This window comes from Polyodon spathula, unplaced genomic scaffold (assembly GCF_017654505.1).
Source record: "Polyodon spathula isolate WHYD16114869_AA unplaced genomic scaffold, ASM1765450v1 scaffolds_1567, whole genome shotgun sequence".
Taxonomy (NCBI): domain Eukaryota; kingdom Metazoa; phylum Chordata; class Actinopteri; order Acipenseriformes; family Polyodontidae; genus Polyodon; species Polyodon spathula.
The window spans coordinates 1-25,000 of NW_024473044.1; the positions used below are offsets into that span (position 1 = coordinate 1).

At 50.0% G+C, this 25,000-nt stretch overlaps 2 protein-coding genes and 1 long non-coding RNA gene across 3 annotated transcripts; 1 reads left to right on the forward strand and 2 right to left on the reverse strand.

Annotated features, from left to right (window-relative positions):
* Positions 1-236: 236 nt before the first annotated feature.
* polr3c (polymerase (RNA) III (DNA directed) polypeptide C) lies at positions 237-4,653 on the forward strand (the record flags this gene model as incomplete). The annotated part of the gene is made up of 9 exons (XM_041243066.1): positions 237-448; positions 1,754-1,834; positions 2,164-2,215; positions 2,543-2,603; positions 2,961-3,111; positions 3,571-3,672; positions 3,789-3,838; positions 3,936-4,085; positions 4,428-4,653. Coding segments are annotated over 9 exons (941 nt in total), but the record flags the coding sequence as incomplete, so codon positions are not given.
* Positions 4,654-4,890: 237 nt separating this feature from the next.
* Positions 4,891-7,250, reverse strand: LOC121309894. The gene is made up of 3 exons (XR_005948712.1): positions 5,088-7,250; positions 4,988-5,031; positions 4,891-4,906 (listed from the first exon to the last, which is right to left on the reverse strand). It is a non-coding gene; the product is annotated as an uncharacterized LOC121309894 (long non-coding RNA).
* An 8,878-nt stretch (positions 7,251-16,128) lies between these two features.
* LOC121309892 (ephrin-A5-like) lies at positions 16,129-22,716 on the reverse strand (the record flags this gene model as incomplete). The annotated part of the gene is made up of 5 exons (XM_041243065.1): positions 16,129-16,881; positions 17,186-17,215; positions 18,372-18,443; positions 22,127-22,419; positions 22,707-22,716. Coding segments are annotated over 5 exons (524 nt in total), but the record flags the coding sequence as incomplete, so codon positions are not given.
* Between the last annotated feature and the right edge of the window lie 2,284 nt (positions 22,717-25,000).

Genomic DNA, 25,000 nt, shown 5'->3' on the forward strand with positions numbered 1-25,000 from the left:
GAGAGGTGATAGAGGGGAGGGAGGGGAGAGGGTGAGGTGATAGAGGGGAGGGTGGTGAGAGGAGGGGAGATGGAGAGGTGATAGAGGGGAGGGAGGGGAGAGGGTGAGGTGATAGAGGGGAGGGTGGAGAGAGGGTGAAGGGGGACAGAGAGTGAAGAGGGACAGAGAGGAGTCGGGTGAAGTGATAAAGGGAAGGTTGGGTGGAGTGAAGTGTATGGCAGAGTGAAGAGGTTCAGGGAGTGGGGGAGAAGGTTCAGACGTTGCAGGACCGAGGGTTGGGGAGCGTTTCTCTCGACTCGCACGCTCACGAGCAGGAAGGATCTCGCTGAGCCCTGTGCTTGTGTCCCCGGTGCAGACGAGCAGCGAGATCGTGCGCACCATGCTGAGGATGAGCGAAGTGACCACCACGCCCAGAGCAGCACACACGCAGCCACTGTCATCCAACGAGGTGAGACACACGCACACACACACACACACAGCCACTGTCATCCAACGAGGTGAGACACGCGCACACACACACACGCAGCCACTGTCATCCAACGAGGTGCCACACACCAGGTTGCTCCACTCTGTGTGCGCTGTGTTGTGTTTGTGTCACACTCCAACAGAGGTGAGACCACGAGGCACCACACACCACGTGTGTGTCAGCCACTGTCATCCAACGAGGTGAGACACTCGCACCACTGTGCACACACACAGTGTGTGTGTCGTGTGACACGCCAACAGGGTTCACACAACACACACACCACCACTCTGTTGCGGCCAACTGTGTGTGTCAACGAGGTGAGACACACACACACACACACACGCAGCCACTGTCATCCAACGAGGTGAGACACGCACACACACACACACACAGCCACTGTCATCCAACGAGGTGAGACACACACACACACACACACACACACAGCCACTGTCATCCAACGAGGTGAGACACGCGCACACACACACACACAGCCACTGTCATCCAACGAGGTGAGACACACGCACACACACACACACAGCCACTGTCATCCAACGAGGTGAGACACGCGCACACACACACACACACTGTCATCCAACGAGGTGAGACACAGCACACACACACACACAGCCACTGTCATCCAACGAGGTGAGACACACACACACACAACCACTGTCATCCAACGAGGTGAGACACACTGTCCTCTACTGAGGTGAGACAAGCTACATGCTACACACACGCAACATATTTCATGCACAAGCTACTCACGCACATACTACATGCTTCAAACACACAGTCAGCACAAGGAGTATCAACACAATATTGCAAATGACACTGTGAAGGAGCCCACTGTCTGCGATTGTGTATAATTGTCTCCAATCGTGTGTGAGTCTGTGTAACAATCCTGATTGGGTGTAATCCTGTCTATCTGATTGGGTGTAATCCTGTCTATCTGATTGTGATTGGGTGTAATCCTGTCTATCTGATTGTGATTGGGTGTAATCCTGTCTATCTGATTGTGATTGGGTGTAATCCTGTCTATCTGATTGTGATTGGGTGTACTCCTGTCTGATTGTGATTGGGTGTATTCCTGTCTATGTGATTGTGATTGGGTGTATTCCTGTCTATCTGATTGTGATTGGGTGTATTCCTGTCTATGTGATTGTGATTGGGTGTATTCCTGTCTATCTGATTGTGATTGGGTGTATTCCTGTCTATGTGATTGTGATTGGGTGTATTCCTGTATATCTGATTGTGATTGGCTGTAATCCTGTGCGTTTTGTGTTTCAGATTTTCCGCGCATTGCCAGCCGGCTACAACATCTCCAAGCCGGTTTTGGATCAGTACCTGTCCCTGCTGGCCGATGACCCGGTGAGACCCGCCAGCGGGCTGGCTGCACGCTGCTCGATAGTCCACTTTCAGGCCCTGTTGACAGTGCCTCGCTCAAGCGCTCGCTGCAGAGACCATGAGACCCTTCGCTGACTCGCTGTTTTCAGCAGCCAGCGATTTTTGAACGTGTTTGTAAATCAGAAACGCTGATACACACACACACACTGACACGCACACGCACTGGCACGCACTGAGATGCAGAAAGACGCTCTCTCGCTCTCCAGCGTGCTGGGTGGGACGCCCCGTTGGTTTGTTTCTGGGGTGCCCCCCCCCCTCGCTGACTGTGCTGTTCTGTGCTTTGTCTCTCCCAGATGGAGTTTGTCGGGAAGTCTGGAGACAGCGGGGGAGGCGTGTTCGTCATCAGTATCCTGCAGCGTTGTTTCCCTGGACACAGTAATGAAATCGGAGCGACACAAACACAGTGTTGCACAGCAGTGTCGCCCAGTCCAGATTTTACTACCAGCTTGATCAGCCCCAGTGTTTCTAGGCAACAAGCTCAGGCGTGTCTCATTAAACTCAATGTAAAACCAGGAATGGATCAAACCGCTGTGCAACGGGTGCACCCTAGGGGTGCGTGTGGGTGTTGAATGGCCGATCGGACCCGGTTCAGAACCCAGGGGGTGGGGGTGCGGTGGTTTTGGGGGAGCTCAGTCAGTGTGGTGCCGCTCGGTTCCTTAGCCAGCCTCTCAGATCTGCACAAGGCCCTCGCCTGTCTGGCCAAGGCAGCGCTGGAGTCGGTGGTGCAGGAGAGGTAAGAGCAGGATCCCTTTACAGAACTGCAATCGAGCAAGGACGGGGCGTGCGCGCCTTGCTGTCGCCTTTTCAATAGGATCGGCCAAAATATGGTTAAAAAAAACTGCCACCTCTTTCTCTCTCTTCATCCCCTCTCCCTCTTACCCCTGTACTCTCCACCTCTCCTTTTCCCCCTCTCTCCGTTTCCCTTTCTTTCCTGTCCCTCTCTTTATCCTCCTCTCCCTCTTTACCCCCTCCCTCTCCTCCCCCTCTTTATCCCCATCTCCTCTACTCTCCCCCCTCTATCCCCCTCTCCTCCTCTCCTGTCCCTCTATCCCCCTCTTCCCTCTTTTTATCCCGCTCTCTCCTCTCTCAGGTTTGGCTCCCGCTCGGCTCGAATCTTTCGGCTGCTCCTGAGGAAGAGGCACTTGGAGCAGAAGCAGGTTGAGGATTTCGCCATGATCCCAGCGAAGGAGGCGAAAGACATGCTGTACACCCTGCTGTCTGAGAGCCTGGTCTCATTACAGGTACTGCACCCCTGTGTGTGCGTCTGTCCTGCGCAGCATCACAGGGATAGACATGCTGTACACCCTGCTGTCTGAGAGCCTGGTCTCATTACAGGTACTGCACCCCTGTGTGTGCGTCTGTCCTGCGCAGCATCACAGGGATAGACATGCTGTACACCCTGCTGTCTGAGAGCCTGGTCTCATTACAGGTACTGCACCCCTGTGTGTGCGTCTGTCCTGCGCAGCATCACAGGGATAGACATGCTGTACACCCTGCTGTCTGAGAGCCTGGTCTCATTACAGGTACTGCACCCCTGTGTGTGCGTCTGTCCTGCGCAGCATCACAGGGATAGACATGCTGTACACCATGCTGTGTGAAACGGACTCCTGTCTGTAGATGAGTTCCGGGCTTCATTATATTCTCAGTAGCTCTTTTGAAAGTGTTTTAGCTGGTTCTGTTTTCTCTCCTGCCCCCTCCAGGAAATCCCCAAGACCCCGGACCACGCCCCCTCCAGAACCTTCTACCTGTACACTGTGAACCCCCTCGCAACCGCCAGAATGCTGCTGCAGCGCTGCTACAAGGTACCCCCCTCCCCCCTCCCCCCTCCCTTCACCTCCGCTCCGCCAGACTGCTGCTGCAGCGCTGCTACAAGGTACCCCTCCTCTCTAACCCTCGCTGTCCTCTCTGTCTGTTTCAGACGGTGTTCAATCTGATTAAGAGACGTCATTACGAGACAAAAGAGAACAAGTAAGTGTGTCCACGTGTGAGAGGGGGGGAGCGATTCACGATGCTCCCCGTGGCTGACTCCCTGGTGTTTTGAATTTGAATCTCTGAATCTCTGCAGGCGTCTCCTGGAGAAGTCCCAGAGGATCGAAGCCATCATTGCCTCCATGCAGGTGACAGGAGCGGAGGAGGCTCAGCTAGCAGAGATAGAGGAGTTGATCACAGCACCTGAGAGACAGCAGCTTCAGAAACTGAAGCACGACGTCAACAAGTGAGATGCCTCTCTGTCTGGACCCCTGTCTGTCTGTAACCCTGTCTGTCTGTACTCCTGCCTGTGTCTCTTCCTGTCTTGTCTGTCTGTCTGCAGAGGTGGTCAATGCCTCAGAGAGACAACAACTACAGAGTGAAATGTGAACTAGTGTGTTTGTCTGTGTGCATATCTGTCTGCGTTCTTGTCTATCTGTCTGTACCCGTCTGTGTGTCTATTCCTTGTCTGTCGGTTGATACAGTTTTACTTGTGAACGCTTTTCAGATCCTAACAGAACGGTCTGTAGAGGTGAATTTTAATTTGCTGGGTGCAGCTTGATGGATTTTCTTCTCCGTCTCCCTGCAGACTCGACTGCAGCGAGAACCAGGTGGACGAGACCATCTTCCTGCTGGAGTCCTACATCACCTCCACCCAGTCCACTCACTGACTGGGAGAGAGACCCACATCACCTCCACCCAGCCCCCTCGCTGACCGGGAGAGAGACCCACATCACCTCCACCCAGCCCCCTCGCTGACTGGGAGAGAGACCCACATCACCTCCACCCAGCCCCCTCGCTGACTGGGAGAGAGACCACACACCTCCACCCAGCCCCCTCTGACACCCAGCCACCCAGCCCCCTCGCTGACCGGGAGAGAGACCCACATCACCTCCACCCAGCCCCCTCGCTGACTGGGAGAGAGACCCACATCACCTCCACCCAGCCCCCTCGCTGACTGGGAGAGAGACCCACATCACCTCCACCCAGCCCCCTCGCTGACTGGGAGAGAGACCCACATCACCTCCACCCAGCCCCCTCGCTGACTGGGAGAGAGACCCACATCACCTCCACCCAGCCCCCTCGCTGACTGGGAGAGAGACCCACATCACCCACAGCCCCCTCGCTGACTGGGAGAGAGACCCACACCTCCACCCAGCCCCCTCGCTGACTGGGAGAGAGACCCACATCACCTCCACCCAGCCCCCTCGCTGACTGGGAGAGAGACCCACAGCCCCCTCGCTGACACCTCCACCCAGCCCCCTCGCTGACTGGGAGAGAGACCCACATCACCTCCACCCAGCCCCCTCGCTGACTGGGAGAGAGACCCACATCACCTCCACCCAGCCCCCTCGCTGACTGGGAGAGAGACCCACATCACCTCCACCCAGCCCCCTCGCTGACTGGGAGAGAGACCCACATCACCTCCACCCAGCCCCCTCGCTGACTGGGAGAGAGACCCACATCACCTCCACCCAGCCCCCTCGCTGACTGGGAGAGAGACCCACATCACCTCCACCCAGCCCCCTCGCCGATTGGACCCACAGAGACCCACAGCAGATTAAACACTAAAATAAACTTCACGAATTCAATGACTCTGGCGCTCCCGTGTCTTTAGCGAGGCAAAACCGTCTGCAGAGAAACACCAGCTTCTGACAATGCAACAAGCACCAGCGCATGCAAGGAGACGGCTTTTTAAACAGGGGGGCTTTTTTTTTTTTTTTTTTTTTTTTTTTTTTTTTTTATATTCTTTTCCAGCTGGGTCAGGATTAGACCGTGCACAAAGACTTACACACACTGCAGCTCTGCTAATACCAGTGCAACGTTGTGCAAGTGCTCACGCACTAACCGAGTAACTGCTATGACAGTAAACAGGCGTTCGAGACACTTCAGGGCAAGCGTTAACTAGAACTGCAGCTTCGCAAAGCTGGGACTGACACAAGACAATATTAAAAAAAAAAAAAGACAATGCACAATGTTAGATTTGGAGAATTTAATATTTATAGAGCAAGTACAAATGTATCTATCATATGCATATATTGTATTTGTTAATAAAAAATAAAAAAAACGAACTCCATATAAATGTATACACAGCAATTAATCATTCTTCCAGCACCTAGCATTGTCTATATACAGTAGACAGGAGCTTGTGGACAATCACTGGTCATTTACACAGAGCAAACCACCCTACTGTTAAAATCGTTCAGGTGATTTTGACAGAGTGCATGAAACCGAACAAGGATGGGAGTAAGACTCCTCTTGCACACCCAGTCCAGGTTTCACTACCAGCTTGATCAGCCCCCAGTGTGTCTAGCTAACAAGCTCAGGTGTGTCTGATGATTATTAAACTAGTGAAACCAGGACTGGATCAAACTGCTCTGCACTGGGAGTCATTTTAGACAGCGTTAAACTACCCAATATCTTCGAATCTGGCCCATGTAATGACTCATTAACCAATAGCTAAGGCTGTGTTTTTGTTCACAGATATCATGGATTTCAGTGAAATTTCCCCATTGCTGTTTAATTTGTAGCTCCCTGTGAAGAATCCAGTTTCTGAGATGAGTGTAAATATCTGTGGCGTTTGCCTGATTGACGCGCTGCCTGTCGCGTCCAGGAACCCGGCAGCCGGTCCAGTTTGCTTCCTTCCTGGTAAATGATTGAACGCTCGCTGCACAGAGCCGCACGCTTTCTTTAAAACGTCTTTAATGAGAAAAGACGACAGCTGCATCAGAGATGGGAAACAACAGAGAGCTGAAGACCTCGCTCTGTCCAGCGCAAGGAGGAGACATTTCACATGCCTCTCGTTTTTTTTTTTTTTTTTTTTTTACACTGATTTATGCTCTCTGTTTGATAATTCATTGATGACGAGAAAGGAAAAAGTAGACGTTAAAAATATGACACGCTTTTAGCATTTGCCGTTTTTTCCAGGGAAGCGTTTCAACATGTGGGACGAACAATTGGTATGTAATAACTCTGCTGAAAACGCTGAATGTGACTGTCAAGTTACAGTAGTTGATCAGTCAAGTTTCACAAACGCCTTTACCTACACGGAGAGCATCCGCAACCCGATCACACAGGGAGTCCCATAACTCAAGTGGAAAATCGTTACAGGTACAAACTGTTAAAAATACTTCTCTCTCTACAAGAAGGAGATGGAAGGAATTCAGATTGATGTGTTGCTGACAGCTCGACGCCTGATCGAAGAGCATAGTCTAAATCGACAGCCGTGTGCAGAGATGTCGGAGCACCTCCAGATGCGTCATCGACCTCCTTCATCTACCCGCCTGCATGCAAACACCTCTGGGTGGGAGGCTTTCAATCTCCGCTCTGTAATCAGGGATACAGAAACACACTCGTGTGTGAAAATGTCAGACCGCTTTGTGCTTTAATCAGGCGTCTTAAACAGCTTCTAAAAAGTCTCCTGCGTTTTACCGTGTGCGGCTCTGTGTTCCTTTTCTCTTTACTGTTTGAAATGAATTGCACGGGTGCCCTATTAAAATCAATCAGACAATCGCTAATTTGCACGACGATCTCCCCAGATTTTCAGTCCCAGCGGTTTGATTTCAGAGCAAGTCTGCAGAAGCAATGCAGTGTTCTGATCCGTGTGCACACTGCTGTCTGAGATATAAGACTTATGTTGGAGACTCCCTTCACAGTACATTATAAAACACATTCTTAATGCTTGTATTGAAATTGATTAAAGTTTCTATTACAGAAGAATAATGCATCAAGATTTTTGGAGCACAGCTAGGATTCCTCAAAGCAGTGATATTTATTCATTGATGAATCGAGGGCATTTCTGTCTTATTGAGCTGGACTGAAGTTATGAAAGCAAGCACTCCACTCTCATTTATAAAACAAAATATTGTAAAACATGAAATGATTGCTGACAAGAAATACTCACTAATTGCTTTACAATGCTCCCCTATGCTTTACCAGACCTCTCTGTGCTTTACAATGCTTCCCTATGCTTTACCAGACCTCTCTGTGCTTTACAATGCTTCCCTATGCTTTACCAGACCTCTCTGTGCTTTACAATGCTTCCCTATGCTTTACCAGACCTCTCTGTGCTTTACAATGCTTCCCTATGCTTTACCAGACCTCTCTGCTTTACAATGCTTCCCTATGCTTTACCAGACCTCTCAGTGCTTTGCAATGCTCCCCTATGCATCCATTGTGTAGTTATATCACATCTATTATATATTTCAGGTGCTTATTCGATATAGAAACTAATGGATTCTATTCTAGCCCGGCTCCTGAACGGAGATGGAGACCCTGTGACACAGTTAAAGCCTCAATCGAGCCTGCTTTGCTATATCTGCAATACTGCAGCGTGAAGAAGGCATTCTACACACCTGTACCCATCCACTGGGCGCTATAACACAATATCATAGAATAGAACATCATATATCATATATATATATATACATATAAATATAGAGCTTCTGTTTTTTGGTCTTTATTAATTTTTTTGTTAGGTATTTTCGAGTTTTATGCAACCCCCCCTCCCCCCCCCCAGGATTTTCTGGGGTTTCTCCCATTTTGCGGCTTGCAATTCCGTTCCTCTTACCTGGAACGCAGCTTTGAATCCTGCGATTCCAACCTCGTTTCAAAGCGCTAAGCGGAGTGGCCAATAGGAATGTGGGAACGTGCTGCCACTCGGTAGGGGGGGCGGGCAAACGCCCAAATTTCAAACGCTACAGTGGCGATACTGGGGGGGGGGGGGGGGGGCGGGGGGGGGGGGGAGGCGGGAACGCTGCCCAGCTGCACTGTGACCCTTTCCCAAGTTTTTGTAGTATTAGGTTTTATTTTTATTTTTTTTTATGAGAAAGGGCTGGGCAGCGTGAATTGATTAACCAGGTCCAGTGTTTCTGTGTGTTTCTGTTTTATCGGCTAGACGATCGATTTCACTATTTTGTTTTTTTATGTGTGTTTATCGGTTAAAACCAAAAATCAGAAGCCCTAAATAATAATAATAATTATTATTATTATTATTATTATTATTATTATTATTATTATTATTATTATTATTATTATAATAGTTTAAAATGTTATCATTTTAATCTCTAGGGGGAGCTTTGATAAGAGAGTTAACCAGAACGGATTGCTTGCTTTTCAGAGATAAATCCTGTCCACCAGGGGGAAATATATAAATGTGTTCCCAATACAGTCCTGTCTCACAGTTAAGAAACCTATAAACACAGATAATATTGCAGCTTGATTATTGTAACTCAGTTTCCTGATTTCTAACTGTTAATAAGATAAAACAGAAACAAAATAAGCCAGCACTAAAATAAGCCTTTGCTCTTTACTTGTAAAGCTAAATAAACCCTTCACCCAGTTTAATGACGCCTTTGCCCAGGATGGAGAGCCCAGCCCAGCCCAGCCCAGCCCGTCTTGTAAACCTCACACGGATTGGAACTGAAAAAGGACAAAAGAAAATAAGTTAGGTTCACTTGAAAGAGACCGGCACCAAAGAGACTCCCCCCTCCACCTCCTGATCTCGACACGCCCTGATCGTCCACTGCAGAGCGGCCTCTGAAGAAGGGTTAAAGGGTTAGGGTTACCGTAGCGACTCCGCGCGCCCCGGTGCATTCTGGGAAGAGACCGAAACTCACAGTTTGGGGCTCCTCTCCTTCCTCGCTCGTCGCGTCAGAGCAGGACAATGAAGAAGAGGAGGCAGAAGGGTGATATTTCTCTTCCCCTCGCTCCTCCAGAAGTCTCTGGAACCAAGAGCAGAACTTTATTATTATTATTATTTCAAATATTTACACACCACGTGGCTGTGCCTTTACCAGGGGAGACCCTCGGGGACCCCTGCGCTCCCCTGACTGTGCGACTCCCCCTTGCACACCATGCAGCTGTGCCTTTACCAGGGGAGACCCTCGGAGACCCCTGCGCTCCCCTGACTGTGTGACTCCCCCCTGCACACCACGCAGCCGTGCCTTTACCAGGGGAGACCCTCGGGGACCCCTGCGCTCCCCTGACTGTGCGACTCCCCCCTGCACACCACGCGGCCGTGCCTTTACCAGGGGAGACCCTCGGGGACCCCTGCGCTCCCCTGACTGTGTGACTCCCCCCTGCACACCACGCGGCCGTGCCTTTACCAGGGGAGACCCTCGGGGACCCCTGCGCTCCCCTGACTGTGTGACTCCCCCCTGCACACCACGCGGCCGTGCCTTTACCAGGGGAGACCCTCGGGGACCCCTGCGCTCCCCTGACTGTGTGACTCCCCCCTGCACACCACGCGGCCGTGCCTTTACCAGGGGAGACCCTCGGGGACCCCTGCGCTCCCCTGACTGTGTGACTCCCCCCTGCACACCACGCGGCCGTGCCTTTACCAGGGGAGACCCTCGGGGACCCCTGCGCTCCCCTGACTGTGTGACTCCCCCCTGCACACCACGCGGCCGTGCCTTTACCAGGGGAGACCCTCGGATGACCCCTGTATCAAGCGATTTCTAATATCAGAGATGGTATTATAAGGTGGGATTGAAAACTCACCGCTATTGCGTATGTCGGCGGTCGAGTCTGATCCTAGACAAGAAAGAGACAAGAGCAGAAGTAGAGTCAGAAACGCTGCTGCTGAAAACAGCGAGTTTCTATTGCATGCTGTTCTGACCGAGAGCTGCCTGCTGTGACCCTCTGAAGGCAGATTAAAGTAAAGAAGGTTTACTTACTGATGAATATGTTCTCATGCACAACCTGCAAAAGAAAGGCAAGGAGTCAGACACAACATCATCATTATTATTATTAATTAGTCATTTAGCAGATGCTTTTATCCAAAGCAACTTAGAGAGACTAGGGGGGTGAACTCTGCATCATCAACAACTGCTGCTGCTGCTGCAGAGTCTCTTCCAATAGGACCTCGTTTGTTTTACGTCTCGTCCGAAGGACGGAGCACAAGGAGGTGAAGTGACTCGCTCAGAGTCACACACACACACACACACACACACACACACACACACACACACACACACACAGGAGTCAGTGGCTGAGCTGGGATTTGAACCTCCTGGTATCAAGCCCCCTTTCTCTAACCACCTATCCCTTCATAATGCATGCCAGCGATCTTGGATATTGAGAAATGAAATTGGAGATTATTATAACACTCATGTTTACTTGTTGACAGACAGGCAGACAGGAAGGGCAGGACAGACAGACAGGTCTCTTACTCCAGTATCCAGACAGTCCCTTTTGAGTCTGATCTCCGGGAGACAGGTGTCATGGCTGAACGATCCTTCTTTCACCCGATGGGAGGAGCTGGAGTCCTTATCCCAGTGTCCCGCCACAGTGTCCTGCGATTTAAACAAGCCTGAGTCAGCTCTCCCTTACAGTCAACCCCAGGCCAGGAGAGCCGCAGGGTCTTCTGCTTTCAATTACTTAATTGAACAGATTCTTCTTTTTTTTTAAATTATCGTCTCCAGTTTTTTTTGTTGTTGTTATTTTCTCCCCAGTTGTGTAGTGTCCAGTTATTTTTAGGCTCAGCCCACCGCTACCACCCCTGCGCTGACTCGGGACGGGCGAAGACGAACACACGCTGTCCTCCGAAGAGCGTGCCGTCAGCCGCCCGCTTCTTTCCACGCTGCAGACTCGCCGTGCAGCCAGCCTCAGAGCTACAGTGTCAGAGGACAACGCTGGGCAGCTTACAGGCTCGCCCGCAGGTGCCCGGACAGACCACAGGGGGCGCTGGTGTGTGGCTGATTCTATTTTTAAATTGGTCAACATTTTTTTTCCCCCCCTATCGATCATTTAAAGATACTGCAGGATTGTGGTTTCAAAGAAGCCTGATGACATCACAAAGGGTCTGTCACATCCCTGGCCAATCGGGGTTCTCTCTCTCTCTCTCTCTCTCTCTCTCTCTCTCTCTCTCTCTCTCTCTCTCTCTCTCTCTCTCTCTCTCTCTCTCTAAACTGAGACCAGTGATCCTGCAGGTGACAATCACGGCAGGACAGCTCTTGAAAAGGGTTACTCACATTCTGGAAGAGCCACTGCTCGTCACAGTGGGTATTTAGAGGAGGCACCTCCCACACAAACTGCCCTGACTGCTCAATATCAGAGCACTGGAAAGGGATGAAGTTTGCAGTGTTTGGCAACACCAGGGCAACTGAGAGAAAAACAGAACACGGGACGGGATCAGACGGGAGCGTTTGAGAGCAAAACCAATTCTAAATCACAAAGCCACTCGCAGACTTTGTCCTTCGAAGAATTTGCCACAGTAAAAGTGTACTAATGCACAGTGAAAGGCAATTGATCCTTTCTGGTTAACTCTTATAGAAGTTTCCCCCAGTAAAAACACAGCAAAAAGTAAAGCATAGGGAAGCATTGTAAAGCACAGAGAGGTCTGGTAAAGCATAGGGAAGCATTGTAAAGCACAGAGAGGTCTGGTAAAGCATAGGGAAGCATTGTAAAGCACAGAGAGGTCTGGTAAAGCATAGGGAAGCATTGTAAAGCACAGAGAGGTCTGGTAAAGCATAGGGAAGCATTGTAAAGCACAGAGAGGTCTGGTAAAGCATAGGGAAGCATTGTAAAGCATAGAGAGGTCTGGTAAAGCATAGGGAAGCATTGTAAAGCGCAGAGAGGTGTGGTAAAGCTTATTTAAAAACATAAACTAGGGGAAACTGATACAGGCAGCTGTTTGTGGCTTTTTGTTTATTTCCTTTAAGAAGTTCTGAATGAAGACATTGCCAGGAACTCGGGGCGTCAGCCAGGGGGAATCCCGAACAACCTCAAACACAGCTCACAAACACAGATTCAAACTAAACACACAGCATAAGACGGGGTCTTGCAACGAACACTGCCGCAATGTATCAATGTAATGTATTGTATATTTTGCATAAAAAGTAATGAAATAAACTACAGAGGCGAGACAGGTGCATCGTTATATTGCAGCGATCTCGGTTCCCGCAGGCAGGCGTGTGAACCCGGGACCTCTCGCACGCCAGCACAGCACCGATAAAAACCGTGCAGAAGAGGCGACTCCTTTGCAAGGAGCGTATCTCGGATTACGCCACCTACAAGCCTGTAAGCGTCCACGCCGTTTGCTTTTTTCAGACACGCAAGTATAAGACAATCAAAATCTAAAATGATCAAAACTCTTCTAACCAGCGTGCGCCTCTTGTAATTAACAGCGCCGTCGCTCCGGAGGCGATGGGTTGCAAGGAAAAGCGGGTCTGTTATTGCATCAGCTGACTAAAACATGTCATCATCCTGTCGAAATCCCCGCTTTCTCGCCCTTTGCGTCGACCCAGCGAGGAGCAACGCCAGCAGACTTCAACTTCACCAGATACTTTTTCTAAGTCGCAGAAAAAAAAAAAACAAAAAAAAAACAGGTGAGACTCACCGGCTCCAGATTCGCTTAGAAGAAGCGCGCAGGTCCAAAACAGGAACAGCCTCTTCTGAATCATGTCTGCTCCGTTTGTGAAAATAAATACATAAATAAACTGTTTCACAATTATGTATCAGAATCCAAAACACGCAGCTTAAGTGTTGTTTTGCGATGCTGTGTTTGTCAGTTGAGTCAAAGTCAGCCGAACGCGCAGAATATCTCCAGGCGACTGGAGAATCCCATTTTTTTTAACAAAAATTCACCATCCTTATCATGTGACTGGGGTGGAGACGAATTATGACTCATTACGAGTTGCGGAGGCAGCGTTACGCGAGGGGGGGGGCTTGCATTCAAATTGCATTGCGGCCGGGCAATTATTTTGCACTGCGCCCCGCGTATGCTGAAGAGCGATGCGCGTCGCTCAAGGCGCACGGATAACGCGGCGCGGTCACGGTAACGAGGGGTCTCTGCGAGGGCACCGATCTGTTCAGCCGCCGCGCTTGCAGAGTTAAGAGCGCAGAGAGCAGTCTGGGGGGAAAAAAGCCTCAGCCGGCGTCAGTTATGCGAGTATCCTTGGGATATGATATGCATTGGCATGCCCCTTTTTTAGCATGGCATCCAGAAATGAGCCCAGAGACGTTAGCGGTCCCTAGATTGAAGTTGCTGGGGTCTAGCTCACCAGTCAGTTCAGCTGTGAGGCTGAGGATGCTAGCAGGTGCAGCTCCGTTGCCATTCACAAGAGGGCGGTGTCGATCCACCGGCAGAGAGTGACTGATATTTTCCCATCCCGAGCAGCACTGCCATCGACATCCACAAATCGTCAGCAGGAGGCGTCTTCATAGGGCGCTTTGTCGAGGCCCCTCCGAAGGGGTCGCTCAATCACTCCCGCCGCCGCTCTGTCTTTCACACACTCGTTAAAGGAACCGGCTGCTCCGTTTCTGGTGGCCAGCGGCAATCACTGAGAATTATTGTAACCGACCGAGGGTAAATTTATCATAGGTGTCAGGGTTGTGTTTCCAGATGGTTCGTTATCTTCTCTGTGCTTCACTGCACTGTGCCGTGCTTTTACCAGGGGGGGTCCCAGCTTTATCTCTCTCTGTCTCCTTCCAACTGTCTCTCCTTCCAGCTCTACTCTCTCGATCCCTCTCCCCTCTGCTTGATTCTAAATAGCATCTCTCCTTCCAGACCTCCACACTCACTCCATCTCTCTCTCTCTCTTCAGTTTGTGTTTCAGATAGAGTAATAATACAGAGCATTCCTGACACTGTTGTTGCTGCAGTTTGGTTTCACTTTCTGAGCAGACCCCCCCCCCCCCCCCCTTTCCAGTAGAGCAGCGAAGCGTCCCATTTGCCTGTGCCCCCTCCCCCCCGGACCCGGGTGGGTCCACCTCTGGGTGTTCAGGTTCCGTCCCTTTCCCTCCCTCCCTTCCCTTCCTTCCTTTCCTTCAAAAAAAAAATGAAGCCCTCTTCGGGATTTTTAAAAGTTTCAAACGTTTTTGCAACCCCCCCCCCCCCCCCAGGACAGTCTTCCGTCAGAGAGAGCAGATCGGGCAGAGAGACAAAGAGAGAGGAGGAGGAGAGAGAGAGAGAGAGAGAGACATTAAAATATACAAACGCACGTTTCGGACACAGCCAGGTTTCGGTAGTTGCTTTATTGACACAGATGGCCCTCAGATAAAGAGGGAGTGTGTTTGAAAGAGTCAGACATGGATTGAAAACATCTTCACGGAAGATTACAACAAAATCATTTCACTAAAATGTGAACAGCATCAAATCAAAGCACACTTTGAGAAGGGGGCTGGTTCACTATCCTCTCTGTGCTTCACTGCACTGTGTTGTGCTTTTACCAGGGAGATCCCAAAGCAGTGCACTTTGAGAAGGGGGCTGGTTCATTCTCTTCTCTGTGCTTCACTACACTGTGCTGTGCTTTTACCAGGGGGATCCCAAAGCAATACACTTTGAGAAGGGGGCTGGATTTTATTGTTTTCTTTCTCTGTGCTTCATGTCACACGTGTTTCTGTGCTTTTACCAGCCCTCTCCTCCCCAAAGCAATACACTTTGAGAAGGGGGCTGGATTTTATTGTTTTCTTAAAATAAACTATGTGCCACATGTCACACGTGTTTCTAATATTTTGTCCAGCCCTCTCCTCCCCAAACCCAACCCCAGCATGTGTGGAAGGGATCTGATTAAAAACCAAATGAATTCCAAAGCCACCACAATCCATTACAAACTAAAAACACAGAGACACAGACTACAACAAGCCAGACTTACTTCCAACTAGGTGGTCTACCTTCTTGTCTTCAGAATTGACCATCTCTCTCTCTCTCTCTCTCTGGTACAGGGGTGTGCCTCTGCTTGTGTGTGTGTGTGTGTGTGTGTGTGTGTGTGTTGAAGGTTTGAACCAAATCATTCATCCAAGGAGGGCAAAAGTTTAGGTAGCGTGACTCTGGAGAATTGGTAACCCCCCTTCCCCCCTCAGTGTTTTGTCTTGGCGTCAGGAGGGTAATAATCAATTTCCTCTCCCCTGACATCAGGGAGCGCTTTAAAAACCACATTGAGCTGGTTGTGTGTGTGTGTGTGCGTGTGTGTGTGTGTGTGTGTGTGTGTGTGTGTTCTACGGTGGCCCGTTCAGGCCATTAAAATAAAATTAAACCCGTTCATTTCGCTCGCAGTCTGAACAGGGCGTTCTGAAACGTCGAGATCCTGGCAGGATGCGTCTCCCGGGCTCGACCGCACAGATCTCAAAGCTGGCGGAACTCGTGAATACGAGAATATGGTCCATCAATGCGAGTGGATGAAAAGTGTGTGCGTGCGGGCTGGGTCAAAAAAAGTTCCCACAAGAAAAATAATAAACTGATAACGCCTACCTTATGAGGGCACAGACCAAGGACTTTAAGATAAGAGGTCTACAGTGTATGAGAGTCAATGCAAAGTCCACACAAACACTATGAAACCCAACTGTGTGTGTGTTTCTCCTCTTTCCCAGCAGAGGAAATCTCCTCTCTCATTCACTCACGCAGCTCAGTAATGGTATGTTTGTTTCCGAAGAGACTGGTGTTAACTCCGTGCAGCTGTGGCCACGTACACATGTGTGTGTGTGAGTGTGTGTGTGTGCGCGTGCGCACATCAGTTCTATTCCCAGGAGCTTGGGAAAGTATGACAAAACCAAAACAGAGGAAGGGCAATTAAAACTTGACCCGATTAAACCGGCAACAATAAAAGATGTGTAAACAGAAAAGAGCATGTTTCAGCCCAGAAGCATTTAGACACAGCTGTGTGTGCGTGCGTGCGTGCGTGCGTGTCAGTGCGTGCAGCGAATCAGGAATTGTGTGGCCTGTCATTAGAATTCATCTCTTAAAAAGAGAACAGCTGGAGAGGTTTCGTTTGTTCGGTTTTTTTTTTGGTTGGTTTTGCTTTAGACTAAAAGGACTCGTCAGCCTCTTGTGTGATGAAAGACTTTGCACTGCAAAAGCCTTGCAAAATGAACAGGAGGACCCGAATGCAGCGAGCGTGCCAGACCCTGCTAGATAACGGTTTGTCTGTCCAGCTCCCTCCTCTAAAGTACTGTCCGGTTTGTGTTTGTCATTGTAGGGTTCGGTTCAGTCTCGGAGGGGGAGGGGGGGGAGCAGGGAGACGCACGCGCTCAGCAGGGACAGAGCGAGGAGGGTCTCGGGACTCTGCAGCAGGGAGGACCCTCCACTGTGGGGCGCTGTGGTCCCTGAAAAAAAAAAGACAGGAGTGAGGATAAGCCAGGGACACAGAGCGAGACACACACACTGATAACAGAAATACAAAAACACACAAGCCAGCTGATTGTGATGATTGGGAGAGAAATAAATGACTCTCTTAGTAAAGAGACGAGACACACGGAGACACAGGGTGAGCGTGAGGTACACCGAGAGTGAGGTACAGAGAGAGAAACAGGAGGATGAGAGCGATACACCAAGAGTGAGAGACATGGAGGGCAACGCGGAGCGTGCGTCTCAGTGTTAAGAGTCTCTTAATTAAAATTGCTTTCTCACCTCCTGGAACGTCCACTTGTGATCCTGCAGCTGCAACACAGAGAGAGGAGAGTCAGGAGAGAGCTGCTTACATACACCCGCGCCCCCTGCAGGGCACACAACACACTGCAGCCAGAGAAACCAACAGAGGAGAGAGAGAGAGCTGCTTACATACACCAGCGCCCCCTGCAGGATATACAAACACACTGCAGTGCCTCGGACAGCACTGCAAACACAAAAACGATTCAAGAGATAATTCCTAATGTAGAACGATCACTCAGGAGGAGAGTCTAGAAGAGTAAAAGGTGATGAGACACTGTGAACATCAGAGAGGCTGCGGGGGTGGTTTGTGGGAGGGGGGAGGGGGGGGCGATTACTGTCCCTATGCGGGACGGGGTGGGGTGAGAGGGGGTACGGTCCCCTAGCTGTGTTCCCTGTGCGGGACGGGGTGGGGCAGGAGGGGGTACGGTCCCCTGAGCATCTCTGGGACTCAGAGATTACTGCAACAGGATTAGTCTACCTCTGAAAGGGAGAGATCAAGAGGCAGGAGGGAGAGAAAGCAGGGAAAGGGGGAGAGAGGGGACGCAAGAGGGAGACAGGAAGAGAGAGAGGGGGAGATTTAGGGCTTCCCATTATGTCTCTATGTAATCTCCACAGGCTTTGATACAGTCCTGTTATGTGAATACTGTGACAACAGTGCTGTGCTTTTACCAGGGAGGATACCAAAGCAGTGCACTTTGAGAAGGGGGCTGATTCATTATCTTCTCTGTGCTTCACTACACTGTGCTGTGCTTTTACCAGGGGGGATCCCAAAGCAGTACACTTTGAGAAGGGGGCTGGTTCATTATCTTCTCTGTGCTTCACTACACTGTGCTGTGCTTTTACCAGGGGGGATCCCAAAGCAGTACACTTTGAGAAGGGGGCTGATTCATTATCTTCTCTGTGCTTCACTACACTGTGCTGTGCTTTTACCAGGGGGGATCCCAAAGCAGTACACTTTGAGAAGGGGGCTGGTTCATTATCTTCTCTGTGCTTCACTACACTGTGCTGTGCTTTTACCAGGGGGGTCCCAAAGCAGTACACTTTGAGAAGGGGGCTGGTTCATTATCTTCTCTGTGCTTCACTACACTGTGCTGTGCTTTTACCAGGGGGATCCCAAAGCAGTACACTCTGAGAAGGGGGCTGGCTCATTCTCTATCTTGCTCACTTGGTTTGCAGCACACTGAGACGCGGAGACGCAGGCAGGGGTTGGCTGCAGGACTGTCCTCAAGAGGCAGAGCTGAAAAAGACAAACCAAAAAAAAAAAAAAAAAAAAAAAATTCAGTTCAGCTCAACACAACCCAGTAAAGAGCATTAGAAGTTTCCATGGCAACCCATTAGCTACTGCTCCAGCAGTGACGCTGTCACACCCAGAACGCCTATGAAGCTTCCCAATATTTAAACCATAGCCGGTATGGCTGGTGTTCGCCTGGATTCTCTTTCGATTTGATGATCTGATCAGTTCTCCCTCCTGCACTCTGTGTGACCCGAGCAATACGCTCTCAATCCGATCAGTGGCAGCCCCCGGACACTCGGAAAACAGAGAGCGCATTACGGGATTCATCATGCGATACGAGCGCTCAGCTCAGCACAGCCGGTCACAGCACGAGAGGGGAAATCCACGCGACTAGAATAAATCTAACTGTGTAAAAAACCTATTGCTTGAAATCATTTCACAGAAAGTGCAAGCGCGGGAGTCTCCAGGCTGGTCTGGGTGAGGCAGGATTATCGCACAGCGCTGTCTGTGCCCTCTCTATTGTACTGAACCAAAGAGACGCAGGGATCAGTCAACCCAAACCGTGCCAGGAGTTTATGCAAAGACCCTCTCTCTATTTCCTTACTCTCATCCTTTCTTTTTGCTGTCTCTTCTCTGAGGAAGTGCAGGGCTGCGTGACTCTGGATCCAGGGATGAGTTTGTGAATGAATTCTCTGGACAGGGGATTAGAGAGAGAGAGAAGGGTGGGGGGAGAGAAAGAGTAGAGAGAGGGGGACAGAGAGAGAAGGGTGGGGGGAGAGAGAGAGGAGAGAGAGAGAGAAGAGAGGAGAGAGAGAGAGAGAGAGAGGAGAGAGGGGGAGAGAGAGAAGGGTGGGGGGAGAGAAAGATGAAAGGAGAGAGGGAGAGAGAAGGGTGGGGGGAGAGAAAGAAAGAGAGGGAGGAGAGAGAGAAAGGGGGAGTAGATAGAGGGAGGGAGGGGGAGAGAGAGATAGAGAGAGGAAGGTGAGAGGGGAGATAGATAGATAGAGATAGATAGATGGATGGATGGAGGGAGGGAGAGAGAGGGAGATAGATAGCTAGAGGGAGATAGAGTTTTGACTACTTTTCAATACTCACACAGCTCAGACAGCCCTCAGACTTGTTTTTGTTTGAAAAACAGGGATTATACACGTCATGCAAAATTGGGTAACCTAGCAACGGTTCAAACTCAAATGCTCTAAGCCCTTTCTTAAATACAGGGGGGGGGGGGGGGGGGGGGGGGGGGGGGGGGGTGAATCACAATAAAAACCTTGCTTGTAAACAGGACAGCAAGCGATGGATCCTCCCAGCTTCGAACACAGCGAGCGAGATGCCACTCAAAACGCTTTGCAGCCTGGGGTCACAAACGTGCAGTTTAGAAATAAACACATGCTATAGCAAGCAAGCGCCTCGCTCCTGTCTGCTGTGAGACTACAATGGGGATCACCTAGAGGGAGAGAGGGGGAGTGTAACAGAGAGAGACGGGGAGACGGTGTGATGGAGGGAAGCAGAGGGGAGAGGGGGGGGGGGTTTGGCAGCTGTGGTCGGGGGGGGGTCGGGGGGGGGGTCGTGCTTGAGCAGAGATTTGGGGAGAATCTCCTCATTAAATATACTCAGCTGGCTGTGAAAGACAAGCCACAGAGGAGAGAGAGAGACAGACAGATGGAGAGAGAGGAGAGAGTGAGAGAGAGAGAGAGAGGAGAGAGAGGGAGAGAGAGAGACAGATGGGAGAGAGAGAGAGAGAGAGAGAGAGAGAGAGAGAGAGAGAGAGAGAGAGAGTAAGCATTATGTCTGTAGTTTTTTTTTCTTTTTTGATTTAATGACTTGCCAGCATGTTTAAGTCCTCGCTGGCTGCCTCTAATCCAGTCGAGAGAGCATTCTTTACGTGACAACAAAGCGTGCAGGAGAAAGAGATCCACTTAAACACTTAGAAATATACAGGAGCCTGGAAAAGCACAGCACTCTGTACAGAGAGGTCTGGTAAAGCATAGCAAAGCATTGTAAAGCACAGAGAGGTCTGGTAAAGCATAGCGAAGCATTGTAAAGCACAGAGAGGTCTAGTAAAGCATAGGGAGGCATTGTAAAGCACAGAGAGGTCTGGTAAAGCATAGGGAAGCATTGTAAAGCACAGAGAGGTCTGGTAAAGCATAGGGAAGCATTGTAAAGCACAGAGAGGTCTGGTAAAGCATAGCAAAGCATTGTAAAGCACAGAGAGGTCTGGTAAAGCATAGGGAAGCATTGTAAAGCACAGAGAGGTCTGGTAAAGCATAGGGAAGCATTGTAAAGCACAGAGAGGTCTGGTAAAGCATAGGGAAGCATTGTAAAGCACAGAGAGGTCTGGTAAAGCATAGGGAAGCATTGTAAAGCACAGAGAGGTCTGGTAAAGCATAGGGAAGCATTGTAAAGCATATTTAAAAAACAAAAAAACTAGGATGAAATGCAGACTGAGGGTAAATTCTTAAAGTTGTCCACCCTATTGTTTTTCCCAATGATCCTGCCATGGCTGATTCCTCCTTCACTGGAGAGATGGCGTGCGTGAACAACGATTCAGAGAGAAGAGCGCTGAGAATCCTACCCTGAAGAGTCCACTTACAAACAGCATGCTAGAGAAGAACAACTAACAATAGAGACAGGAGAGAGAGGGGGAAAGAGGAGGAGCGAGGGGAAAGAGAGGAGAGAGACAAGAGAGAGAGGGGGAAAGAGGAGGAGCGAGGGGAAAGAGAGGAGAGAGACAGGAGAGAGAGGGGGGAAAGAGGAGGAGCGAGGGGAAAGAGAGGAGAGAGACAGGAGGGAGGAGAGGAGCAAGGAGAGAGGAGAAACAGAGAGGACAAGAGTGAGGGGAGAGGAGAGAGAGAGACAGAGCTTGGTTTAATGAAGACACAATCACATCCCTCCAGATCATTAGTAACATCCCTGGGAACGAGGAATCACCCAACCCCAGCCAGCTATCCAGCGACCTTTCCAATAACTGATGCAGCTCTGAAATAATTAAACCATCTCCCTGTCTCTCCCTCTCTCTCTCCTCTGCACACAAAGAAATCCAATTAAGATGCTCCAGCCAGAAAGAAATTAGACGAATGCAGTTATCTTCAAGAGCAGGGATACGTCTTCTAATACCTGAAGACAGCGACTGAGGGGAATAATCTGTCATTAACTCCGAAAGCACACTGACACACTGCATCTATTCTATTTACAATTGCAATTCAATTCAACAGAATGGTTTACTACACTGTGCTTTTACTGCAGGAAACTCAAGGGTTAATTTAGCATGGTTTGTTTTTTTAATGAGCTTTCCCATGCTTCCCTATGCTTTACCAGACCTCTCTATGCTTTACAATGTTTCCCTATGCTTTACCAGCTTTACAATGCTTCCCTATGCTTTACCTCTCTGTGCTTTACAATGCTTCCCTATGCTTTACCAGACCTCTCTGTGCTTTACAATGCTTCCCTATGCTTTACCAGACCTCTCTGTGCTTTACAATGCTTCCCTATGCTTTACCAGACCTCTCTGTGCTTTACAATGCTTCCCTATGCTTTACCAGACCTCTCTGTGCTTTGCAATGCTTCCCTATGCTTTACCACACCTCTCTGTGCTTTACAATGCTTCCCTATGCTTTACCAGACCTCTCTGTGCTGTTACTGTTAGAAGCTCTTGCAAGGGCAGGCGTTTCAGAGAGGGCTGAACTCACAGATGTAGTAGTAATCCTGCCCCTGGCGGAACTCGAACCCGAGTGAGAAGGGGGTGTAGAGCTGGATCTTCTCCGAGAAGCGGACGGGGCCGAAGGGGGCGTGGGGGCGGTTGCACTCCCAGCGCTTGACCGCCCCGGGGCTCTCGAAACAGCCCCGGTACCCCTCGAAGCTGACCAGGTAAAGTGCGAAGGATTCCGTCTGCGTGTCGGGGACAGAGTCCGGGTAGTGAGGACAGAACACGTCCAGATAGTCATTGATAGTCACCTGGACCGCATAGTCCCCTCTCCGCAACCTGGGGGGGGGGGAGAGAGAGCGCTAATCAATAATCAATAATCACACTCTGGTTATCATTGATAATCACCTGGACCGCAGAGTCTACGCTCTGTAACCTGGAAACAAGGAGACTTAGGAGCAAATCAACAATCACATGAAGACAGTCGATGATATTGCATGAGGCACGGAGAGAGGGAGGGGCTGCGTCGTTGTGCTCAGTGTTTGTGTTCAGTGTCTGTGAGGGGAAGGCAGGGAAGCGGCTGACGGGCTCAGCCTGAAAATCCTCTCTAAAAAACAAGTCTGTACCTGACGATCGCTGGGAGGGTGAAAAACAGGTTTTACAAAAACAAACTGACAATCGATCCCCCACACACACACACACACAGAGTCTGCAAAGCCACCCCAGTTCCAATTCCATTTTCATCAACCTTCGAAGGAATCTGGAATAGATTGAAAAGAGCAACTTTGTTTGCAGTGGCTGTGAGGCGCTCTCTGCGGCAGGAGAGCGTCAGGGAGCAAGATACAGACACAGACAGCTGCAGTCAACACTGAAGCCATCAGCTCATGAACTGTTCCTAACCTTGCTGGCGTTTGAAAGGCAGGACCGCAAACTAAGAAAACCAAAAACCTCTAACCCCACCCACCTAGAACCGCCACATATAATATTTTGTTTCACAAGCCTGCTGTTATCTCCACTGGTCCCGACAGCCATCAATTCCTTCATTTCGTACAATCAATACACCGGGGAAAAGATCACTAGGAGAGATTTCATCTAGAAGCCACGGAGCTTCGGCAGAAACACTTCGATCAGAAAAACTGCAAAGCCGAGGCAGCCCCACCTGGATTCGGAGCTGCACCCAGCGACACACACTGGGGGAGCAAGCTTCTCAACAAACGCAGAAATGAACACAAAACGCCTGCGACAAACCAAGCATTTCTGACACCTTTATACACGTGGCCACTCCCTGATTAGCACCAGTTACGCAACTGGGGAATACAGACACACCTGTGATTGCTGGGGGGGGGACCAATGACTTGTTAGGAATGGATTTAAGAGAATTTTTTTTTTGTTTAAAGGAATTGGAGATGGAATTGATGCCCAAACCTGATCCCTGCGAGAGGCGCAGCGAGATCACATGATCATTTTAGGGACGGACCGCTTTGTTAAGACGCGTAAACCGAGGCAGGGAGGGTGCGAGCTCACCCCGACCGCAAAACATACTTTATAAAGAAACCACGTTGGGAGCCGATGAACTGCGCGGTGTCCTTGGATCTCAATGCCAGGGATAATTACCAATATTACACTGCGTCGTTACTGTTAACTAGTCATTTAGCAGACGCTCTGATCCAGCAGACCGGGGGGGTGGTGGTGGTGGTGGGGGGGGCACTCTGCTTCATCAACTGCTGCTGCTGCTGCAGTCTCTTCCAATAGGACCTCGTTTGTTTTGCGTCTCGTCCGAAGGACGGAGCACAAGGAGGTGGAGCGACTCGCTCAGGGTGGCACACAGGGAGTCATTGGCTGAGCTGGGATCGAAGCTGGATCCTCCTGCAACCTGTCTGGTATTACACCGGGATAAAGAATCCTCAGTTTGCAAGCAGCCTTTTTAGTTAGCGACGCACTTCTTTGGCCATCGGACGTTGTTTAGAGTCAGTTAAAAAAAATATATAGAAACAGCTGTTCTCCCCCTAGGGCTGTAAAACAGTAAGAGAATTATAAAGAGCTACTGAAGTTAAACACATGTTTTTGCACATTTAGACTCTGTTATACGGGAACGAACGGAAACAATACTGGTACAAAAATACGATTAGAACAAAATAAACCACGAAGACTAACAAGCGAGGGTTTTTTTTTTTTTCTGTAAATAATGGTCGATATATTTTCTTCGCACTGATCCCTCGGATCAGAAACACTGTTTTGTTGTTTTTTTTTTTTTCTCCCAGACGAGGTTATTGTTGTGCAAGGTCTCTGATTCAATCACAACTCAACTTCTTATTTGTTTATTTAGCAAGTAAACACTTAGCCAGGACTCTGAACTTTAACAAAAAAAATTCTCCGCCTGCCAAGAAAGTTCCTGAGGCAAGCTTGGGAGATTACCAAACTGATAGGAAAAAGAACTGAACACCAAGGACTGTACCAACACTGCTTCCCTCCCTCCCAGTCCCTCCCTCCCTAGAGCCACACTGCCTCCCTCCCTCCCAGTCCCTCCTCAGCTCCACTAGAGCCACACTGCCTCCCTCCCTCCCAGTCCCTCCTCAGCTCCACTAGAGCCACACTGCTTCCCTCCCTCCCAGTCCCTCCTCAGCTCCACTAGAGCCACACTGCCTCCCTCCCTCCCAGTCCCTCCTCAGCTCCAATAGAGCCACACCACTGCTTCCCTCCCGGTTATCTCGGTGTAACGAATAGGGAAGGAGTCAGGGACGGAGGTTAGCTCCACTAGAGCCACACTGCCTCCCTCCCTCCCAGTCCCTCCTCAGCTCCACTAGAGCCACACTGCTTCCCTCCCTCCCAGTCCCTCCTCAGCTCCACTAGAGCCACACTGCTCCCTCCCTCCCAGTCCCTCCTCAGCGCCACTAGAGCCACACTGCCTCCCTCCCTCCCA